The sequence below is a fragment of the Lampetra fluviatilis genome, chromosome 13 (genome assembly GCF_964198595.1).
Source record: "Lampetra fluviatilis chromosome 13, kcLamFluv1.1, whole genome shotgun sequence".
Lineage (NCBI taxonomy): Eukaryota > Metazoa > Chordata > Hyperoartia > Petromyzontiformes > Petromyzontidae > Lampetra > Lampetra fluviatilis.
The window spans coordinates 3,938,342-3,947,772 of NC_136287.1; the positions used below are offsets into that span (position 1 = coordinate 3,938,342).

Below are 9,431 nucleotides of genomic sequence, written 5' to 3' on the forward strand. Positions count from 1 at the left end.
CCACTTCGAAGGCTTCGGTCGCAAGTCGACGGCGACAAATCCCGAGCCGCCGGCCCGAGCCGAGCCCGCCATGTGACAAGTTGCCAAGTCGCGCGGATATTCACGATGACGACGGGGACGACGTCGATGTTGTCGATGTCGTTGACGTCCCACGCTGCTGATGATGCTTGCTGCTGCTGCTTGCTGCTGCTGCTGCTTGCGTGACGCCGCCGATGCTAATTCCTTCTTCGGACGAAATCGCGGCAACCTTCGTGACACTTTCGCGCGCGGTGGGATGCGGTCGTTGGAACGAGGGGACGGGATGCCAACCCCAAAACGCACGCGCACGCACGCGCGCAGAATAACGCGAACACGAAAAAAGCACCCTCGGCACAGACGACTCAGGCAGCCGCGTTCTGTCGGCCGTTAGTTACTAGTTGCACAATGCGACCCACACGCGCGCACACGCGCACACGCGCGCACAAAAAGTGTACTGGTTTAGCGTTAGGGGTATCCCATCAAGCGCTAATCCCACGTTGTAATCTCGCCATCTTTAGCCTATCGGGCGCGGTGGGTGCCGTAACGATGTGCGGAGAGACGGGCATTGGCTACGGGTCTCGCCATGAGCCACGACATGATGATAGTGGTTGGTGGTGGTGGTGGCGATGATGATGATGGTGGTGTCTTCTTGCGCTCTGCTCTCTCTCTCTCTGCGCGCCGCGTCCCTCCGTCCGGCGCAGCGCGCACACCCCAAGGCAGAGGAAAGTATGCGGCGTCACGTGGTGTTGCCCCCTGCCGCCCAGCCAACACGCGCACGCGCGCACATGCACTCACGCGCACGCACGTGCGTGCGCGCGCGCGCCACATACACACACACACCCACAAGATACCCCACCCCGCCAGCCAGCCTCCCACCCACCCAGCCAGCCTCCCACCCACCCAACCAGCCAGCTAGCCAGCTATACACCCAGCTGTCAACACACCCAGCAGGCCAACCAGCCTTCAACCCAGCCAGCCAGATAGCCAGCTATCCATCCAGCCAGCCAGATAGCCAGCTACCCATCCACCCAGCCAGCCAGATAGCCAGCTACCCATCCACCCAGCCAGCCAGATAGCCAGCTATCCATCCAGCCAGCCAGATAGCCAGCTACCCATCCACCCATCCAGCCAGATAGCCAGCTACCCATCCACCCAGCCAGCCAGATAGCCAGCTACCCATCCACCCAGCCAGCCAGATAGCCAGCTATCCATCCAGCCAGCCAGATAGCCAGCTACCCATCCACCCAGCCAGCCAGATAGCCAGCCACCCATCCACCCAGCCAGCCAGATAGCCAGCTACCCATCCACCCAGCCAGCCAGATAGCCAGCTATCCATCCACCCAACCAGCCAGATAGCCAGCTACCCATCCACCCAGACAGCCAGATAGCCAGCTACCCATCCACCCAGCCAGCCAGATAGCCAGCTACCCATCCACCCAGACAGCCAGATAGCCAGCTACCCATCCACCCAGACAGCCAGATAGCCAGCTACCCATCCACCCAGCCAGCCAGATAGCCAGATAGCCAGCTACCCATCCACCCAGACAGCCAGATAGCCAGCTACCCATCCACCCAGCCAGCCAAATAGCCAGCTACCCATCCACCCAGCCAGCCAAATAGCCAGCTACCCATCCACCCAGCCAGCCAGATAGCCAGCTACCCATCCACCCAGCCAGCCAGATAGCCAGCTACCCATCCACCCAGACAGCCAGATAGCCAGCTACCCATCCACCCAGACAGCCAGATAGCCAGCTACCCATCCACCCAGCCAGCCAAATAGCCAGCTACCCATCCACCCAGCCAGCCAAATAGCCAGCTACCCATCCACCCAGCCAGCCAAATAGCCAGCTACCCATCCACCCAACCGGCCACGGTGGATCCCCCCTCCGCCCCCCCTTTGAGGTCAACACACCCAGCCAGTCAGCTAGTCACTCAGTCCACACAGCCAGTCGACTGACCGCACAGCTGGCCAGCCAGTCAGCTAGTTTAACCACCAAGCCACCCATGAACACAGCCACACAAGCTGACAGGCAGCCACGACAGTACATACACCCCGCCCATGCAGTTCATGTGGCCCTCCTTCCCACGAAGGCTATCATCCGTTGCTCGAGACATTCTTGTCCACGCTTACCCGAATGTTGTAAACCCTGACCACATGCATATTCTTCCATATTTTCGAGTGCATACTGCAGGGGCATGCGGGCGTGTGTAAAACCACACAGCTCTGCACATTCGTTATGAGCTCTGCCGAGGAAAAGAAAAATACACAGCGGTGTATCTGACATGTGTTGGCAACGACGTATGTTCACTTTGCGTGTCTGTGTTCTTGCAGAGTAGGTAATAAATTAACGACAATATTCAGTGGTGTAGAGTGTAACTGCGTGTGTGTGTGTCCATGTGCACATGGTACGCGAGTGCTTTACACACATTACAAAGGTGCGACCCATATGCAGCAGCAGTGACAACAACGACAAACAGAATGTTGTTGAGACACGTTCTGTTAGCGAGCGCCTATCAAGCCAGATTTGGGTTCGGCGCACGGGGGGTGGTGCTATTCGCCGGCATCTCTTCAACAGCGATGTTTACACACCTCTCCAGAAACTCATTGAAGGCTGAGTCCACCCCAGTGGAGTGCCAGCACCGGTAACAACACGCACACGGCGGTGACGCGTGCGTGTTCATTGCGTAATGCGCACAAGTGGGTTATTCTCACAACACACGCATCTTCTGAACGTCTGCCAACGGCATGCCCTATAACGAGGCATTGCGAGTCTCTCTATATTTATACCCCAACCCCATCCCACGATAATGATTATTATTTTTTTGCTCTCATAATTTGCTCGTGCGTGTCTGGGTCTCTGTCTGTACCGGTGGTACAGCCGCTCTATGAATCCGGCGATCCGAGTTTGAACTCCCGCTCACGGCCAACATCGGTGACAGATTTATGAATCGATCATGGGCCTCCCCTAGGTGAACTCAGCCTTACATTCGTACCTGATGCAGGTGTGAAAGCGCACCGGGGGAGCCAACGGCTTGATAAACCACCCCCTTGTATCCCGTGCCGGCTTTATTAGGCGCTCGCTCCCGGAACTTGTCCAAATAGTTTGTGTAGGCTAACCGGGGCATCTTTGTCTTTGTAAATGGGGAGCGGTGGCGCAAGGATTTGCGTGCTGCGCTGCGAACCCTCCGGTGACGTGAAGTTCGATTCGCGGCACGGATGAGTTGTGGCGAGTTGTATCTTAACCTGTTTTGCAGGACTTCCTCTCGGTAAACACGGCACAGTACTTAATGAGTACGGTACTTAAATGTCAGATTTGGGCCGACAAAGGCTAACTGGCGTGGTGCGATCGATCCTGGCCTCACCAGCCGCGCGAACGCCGTGCTGACCCGAAACAGGGGCTCGCGAACAACACGTTGATCCAACACTCTAGTCTAAGGGTAGTCGGAGCGAGGGGGGTGGGAAGGGAGATCCCTGTAGTGCGAGCGCGCACGTGGTCACGCGTTAATGGGAGGGAATGCAGCCAACGACTAGAGCCAAAGAAAAGAGTCGGGACAAATCCGCCAAGTAAATAAACACACGGACGCAATGCGTGCCAAACAGCTCTGCAGCATGAGTCCATCATGGCTCAGGCACCCCCAGAGGCAGCGGCGCCGAGATCGAGGGCGATGGACTTGCACAGATGCCCCCGCGAGCCGAGGATTCCTCCACGTGTGCGCGTGTGGTGCGTGGTGGGAGGGGAGCGGTGGTGCAACGGTTAGCGTCTGGCTTGCACTACGAAAGCTGGCCATCCGAGTTGGATTCCCGCTCACGGCCAACACCAGTAACGATTATCTGAATCGGTCCTGGGCCTCTCCGAGGTCGACTCAGCCTGAAATGGGTACCTGGTGCAATGTGTAAATATCGCCACTGGTGAGACACAGGCGGCCCGGGCGTGGTGCTGACCACCCACCCTCTCGTGTGCCGATCCGGCCTTCATAGGTGCTCGCTAACAGCACTTGCCCCGACAGTCTGTTAAGGCTGTGCGGGTGATCTTTGTTGTCTTTTTTGGTGGGAGGGGGTGGAAAGGGTTCCTGGGTGGGGGTCCCGTTTCACTCCTTGTACCAGTGCCCATTCCTACCCAATGCTGTAGCGTTAACTTGTTTAAAGGGAGGCATACAAAGTTCAGTGGGGGGGGGGGGCACAACGCAGTAAATGTTAAATAAACCTTAAACAAGTTTAAACGCTTAAGAACTCCAGCTTTCACTTGACTCTAAGGGAGGCCACGGATTGAGAAAACAACCAACAGAAGACAATCTGCCTTCACGTCTCTTTGCTCTGCCCTGAAAACAAGGACATGACTCGGAACGTCAGCGCGACGTGTACACATATACCAGTTCTGAGCCTCATTCGACAAGACGCGTATGACACCACACTGTGAAAACAAAAATCACCAAAAATCATCATCTGCTTTGGAAGTCCCTGCGACACCCTCAAGAAGAGCAGTGGCCTGAAACGTTAACGGAACACGCGCGTGTGTTCTATGTATCTATCTTAATTTGGAGCTTTCGTGACTGCAGGAATTATTATTTGGTTCTTTCGGTTAAGTCACGTCTAAAAATAAAATAATAAATTAAAATAATAGCGACGTTTCGATTGCAACACAAGCAATCATCATCAGGCATAAAAGAAATAGCAATAACAATCTAACTATAAAACTATAGACAGACATAAGCAGACAGACATCACAAGGACACACAGAGAGAGGACACATATCGGCACAGAGAGAGGGGTCGTTTCTGTGACGGTCCCTTAAATATAGAGAGGGGGGGGCGGGGACGGAGAGAGAGAGGGGGCAGAGAAAATTAGCATATCAATGAGTGTACGGCAACGTGTTGCTGCTGCGCAAGTAAGATGACGACGTGGCACGGCACACAAGCTTGAAAATTAGGAGAAAGGCACACTAAAATTAAATAACCTCGCAAAATATCGAAATGTGATGTAATACAACACAGAGAGTCGGTCAACACACAATTAACGCATAGCCTGGTTGATTACGTATTTCAAAGATTGCTAAGTTAGAATTTATGTATATATATATAAAACATGTTTTTTAAAATATATATTTATACGGGGAGCGGTAGTGTAGCGGTAGTGTAGCGGTAGTGTAGCGGTAGTGTAGCGGTAGTGTAGCGGTAGTGTAGCGGTAGTGTAGCGGTAGTGTAGCGGTAGTGTAGCGGTAGTGTAGCGGTAGTGTAGCGGTAGTGTAGCGGTAGTGTAGCGGTAGTGTAGCGGTAGTGTAGCGGTAGTGTAGCGGTAGTGTAGCGGTAGTGTAGCGGTAGTGTAGCGGTAGTGTAGCGGTAGTGTAGCGGTAGTGTAGCGGTAGTGTAGCGGTAGTGTAGCGGTAGTGTAGCGGTAGTGTAGCGGTAGTGTAGCGGTAGTGTAGCGGTAGTGTAGCGGTAGTGTAGCGGTAGTGTAGCGGTAGTGTAGCGGTAGTGTAGCGGTAGTGTAGCGGTAGTGTAGCGGTAGTGTAGCGGTAGTGTAGCGGTAGTGTAGCGGTAGTGTAGCGGTAGTGTAGCGGTAGTGTAGCGGTAGTGTAGCGGTAGTGTAGCGGTAGTGTAGCGGTAGTGTAGCGGTAGTGTAGCGGTAGTGTAGCGGTAGTGTAGCGGTAGTGTAGCGGTAGTGTAGCGGTAGTGTAGCGGTAGTGTAGCGGTAGTGTAGCGGTAGTGTAGCGGTAGTGTAGCGGTAGTGTAGCGGTAGTGTAGCGGTAGTGTAGCGGTAGTGTAGCGGTAGTGTAGCGGTAGTGTAGCGGTAGTGTAGCGGTAGTGTAGCGGTAGTGTAGCGGTAGTGTAGCGGTAGTGTAGCGGTAGTGTAGCGGTAGTGTAGCGGTAGTGTAGCGGTAGTGTAGCGGTAGTGTAGCGGTAGTGTAGCGGTAGTGTAGCGGTAGTGTAGCGGTAGTGTAGCGGTAGTGTAGCGGTAGTGTAGCGGTAGTGTAGCGGTAGTGTAGCGGTAGTGTAGCGGTAGTGTAGCGGTAGTGTAGCGGTAGTGTAGCGGTAGTGTAGCGGTAGTGTAGCGGTAGTGTAGCGGTAGTGTAGCGGTAGTGTAGCGGTAGTGTAGCGGTAGTGTAGCGGTAGTGTAGCGGTAGTGTAGCGGTAGTGTAGCGGTAGTGTAGCGGTAGTGTAGCGGTAGTGTAGCGGTAGTGTAGCGGTAGTGTAGCGGTAGTGTAGCGGTAGTGTAGCGGTAGTGTAGCGGTAGTGTAGCGGTAGTGTAGCGGTAGTGTAGCGGTAGTGTAGCGGTAGTGTAGCGGTAGTGTAGCGGTAGTGTAGCGGTAGTGTAGCGGTAGTGTAGCGGTAGTGTAGCGGTAGGTGCGCTACGAAAATGGCGACCGGGGTTCGATTCCCGCTCACGGCAAACAACCAGTGACGATTATATCAACCGGTTCTGGGCCTCCCTTACGCCGACTCAGCCTCAAATGAGTACCTGGTGTGATGTGTGAAGATCGCCAGTAGGGAGACAAAGGCGGCCGGGCATAGTGTTTTCCACGCACCCCCCTGCTGTGTTGGCCTTCATAGGTGCTTGCTAACAGAACTTGCCCCAACAGTCTGTTAAAGCTATATGGGGGAACCTTTGGTTTTTTGCTATATATATGTGTATATATATTTCGATATCAGCCACTCATCGCTAATTAATTTATGAGAACCGTAAAGGAAATCTCATCCCACGCTTGTGCCGCCGCTGCACCGGGAATATCGCGGCTGAAATAGCGGTGGCTGCGTTGATGTCGCCGGCGCCCGGATAATAATAATAATTGAACTTGAACTTGGGGGTTTCGCGCAGTGTTTCGCATTTCGCTAAAGTTCAATGGCGCATACATAAGTGACGGCATTAACATTCGCGGTCGGGGGACCAGGGGAGTCGGCGGCAATTACTCACACCGTGAACTGGCTTGCGTGCGTTTGTGATCTGTCGGTGAAGGGGCACGAGGCAGTGACGGTGACGATGGCGAGCGGATCCGTGGAACCAGCGCGTGTGACCACCGTGGTTAGCGATGGTGCAGGGGTCGTCATCCTGCGGCTCATTATCAAGGACTCGCTTAGCGACGCTAGTTATTCAGGACCGCCGTCTCGTATCCACGTGCATTGCAGCTCTTGAAGTATTTAGTTTGAAAACGATTTAAAAAAACAATGGCACTTCTTGTTGTTACTTTGATTACCGAATGCTGCGCTCGTTATTATTGCACCGCGCTACGAAGCCGGGCCGCCCGAGTTCGATTCCAGCTCACGGCCAAAAAACGGTGACGAATATCTGAACCAGTCCCAGCCCTTACCGATGTCAACCTTAAATTCATACGTGGTGCGGTGTGTAAAAACATCGCCACTGGAGAGACAAAGGCGGCCAGGCGTGGTGCTGGCCACCAACTCTCTCGTGTACCTGTGTGCTTGCTCACAGAACTTACCCCAACAGTCTGTTTAAGGCTATACGGGGGAGCTTTCTCTTTGTACCTGGATTTGGGTGAAACGGTAGCGTAGTGGTGAGCACTTGTCCACCGGTTTTTGGCACTGATTTAAAAACCCTACATTACATTGGGAAGAGTTTCCCTCTCATCCTTGCTTGAGAAGTTCCCCACCCCCCACCCCCCTTGTTTTCGACGGATCCCATGACCCTTGTTGATTCATTGAGTCAACATCTTTGACGACCCCGCAATATATCCACTTTGAGGTTATCTAAAATCCAGATCCTTCGAAAACAAGTCGTAAAAACCCATCGCATATTCTGTCCAACAACAAACCTATATCTAGTACAAAATAATACACAAGCAGTCCATCCTTGATAATTGTACGCAATTTTTTTTTTCATTCACGGCCTATGTACTGAAGTTTATACGTGGGATCTTTTTCTTTGTGAGCTTGCATCTGTCATGTGTGGCGTGTTTCTTTAGTCCGTCGGTTTATGGGACTTCCGGGTCAATGTTTCACAATTGTGCTTGTTGTTGAAGCAGGTGAACTTTGCAATGAGGGTAAATAAATTAGGCACCTGTGCCAATCCACTGTGGGATGAAGGTCTTGGGGGTTGTTTGCAGAGGTGGGACAAAGTCATTGTTATGCAAGTCCAAGTCGAGTCGCAAGTCATCAAATTCATGACTCGAGTCTGACTCGAGTCCAAGTCACATGACTCGAGTCCACATCTCATAGGTGGGACAAAGTCATTGTTATGCAAGTCCAAGTCGAGTCGCAAGTCATCAAATTCATGACTCGAGTCTGACTCGAGTCCAAGTCACATGACTCGAGTCCACATCTCATAGGTGGGACAAAGTCATTGTTATGCAAGTCCAAGTCGAGTCGCAAGTCATCAAATTCATGACTCGAGTCTGACTCGAGTCCAAGTCACATGACTCGAGTCCACACCTCTGGTTGTTTGTGTCTTCACGCTGCATCAACATCGGTCAGTGCTGGTTGGTGAAATAGGTGGAGGGAAGAGTCCAGAACAGCTTCAAATATCACTCGCCAGTCATATCAGCCGTGGTTGAGGATTCAACTTCGGGCTCCAGGTTCATATAGAGCGGTCCATGCCACCGCTCTCTGCCCTCAATATTATTATACTTCGGGCTCCAGGTTCATATAGAGCGGTCCATGCCACCGCTCTCTGCCCTCAATATTATTATACTTCGGGCTCCAGGTTCATATAGAGCGGTCCATGCCATCGCTCTCTGCCCTCAATATTATTATACTTCGGGCTCCAGGTTCATATAGAGCGGTCCATGCCACCGCTCTCTGCCCTCAATATTATTATGTTGCGAGATGTTCGGATATTTCAACCGCACAATTCTCCGCAACAGCGCACAGTGCGTACAAAAATAAAGTTAGAACGTCGTCTGTGCTTGAGATGAGCTGCCTAACTGCTGCCCTTGAAAGGAGACCCCCAACGGCCTGGGGTTTCGCGGTTGTGCCGTACAGCTCTCAGATGCGTTGTCGGGGACGTTACCGCCTGTTATTCGGCATGATGTCCGACGTTTCGCTCCAAGTGCCTTGCATTGTATCCCAAGAATGACCCTGCTCTGTCGCCCGTGGCCAGGTTTATAGCACGTACTGCAACCGCCTATGGCTGAGAAATATATAGAACAATAGCTCTACATTCATGGAAAATGTGGGGGGGGGGGGAGAGTGTTTGTTAAGAGGGGGCCTGGGTTAAGGATTGAGAATGATGGTGGTGGTTGTTAGGGGCGTGTGCGGTGGAGGAGTCCGGATTCACAGGATAGACAGGAATTGTGTTGGACAAGAGGATGTGGGTATGAGTGTGCTTGTGTTGGGAGATGTTTGTAAAGAGCTCGGGATGTGTGTGTGTGGAGAAAGGCGCGCGTGTGTGTCTATGGAGGAGGGTGTGCAAGGGGCACGTTTGTGTGTGTAGGGAGGTGTGTGTGTGTAGGGAGGTGTGTGTG

General features: G+C 53.0%; 1 protein-coding gene across 2 annotated transcripts in view; it reads right to left on the reverse strand.

The window, feature by feature from the left end:
• The window catches only part of LOC144935435 (immunoglobulin superfamily DCC subclass member 4-like), a 135,676-nt gene extending 134,930 nt beyond the window's left edge, over nt 1-746 (reverse strand). For both annotated transcript variants that reach the window (XM_078862069.1, XM_078862068.1), the window contains exon 1: nt 1-746. This exon is cut by the window's left edge and continues 28 nt beyond it. In XM_078862069.1, the coding sequence (XP_078718195.1) occupies nt 1-72 (72 nt within the window). In that variant the 5' untranslated portion in view covers nt 73-746.
• Nucleotides 747-9,431: the final 8,685 nt, after the last annotated feature.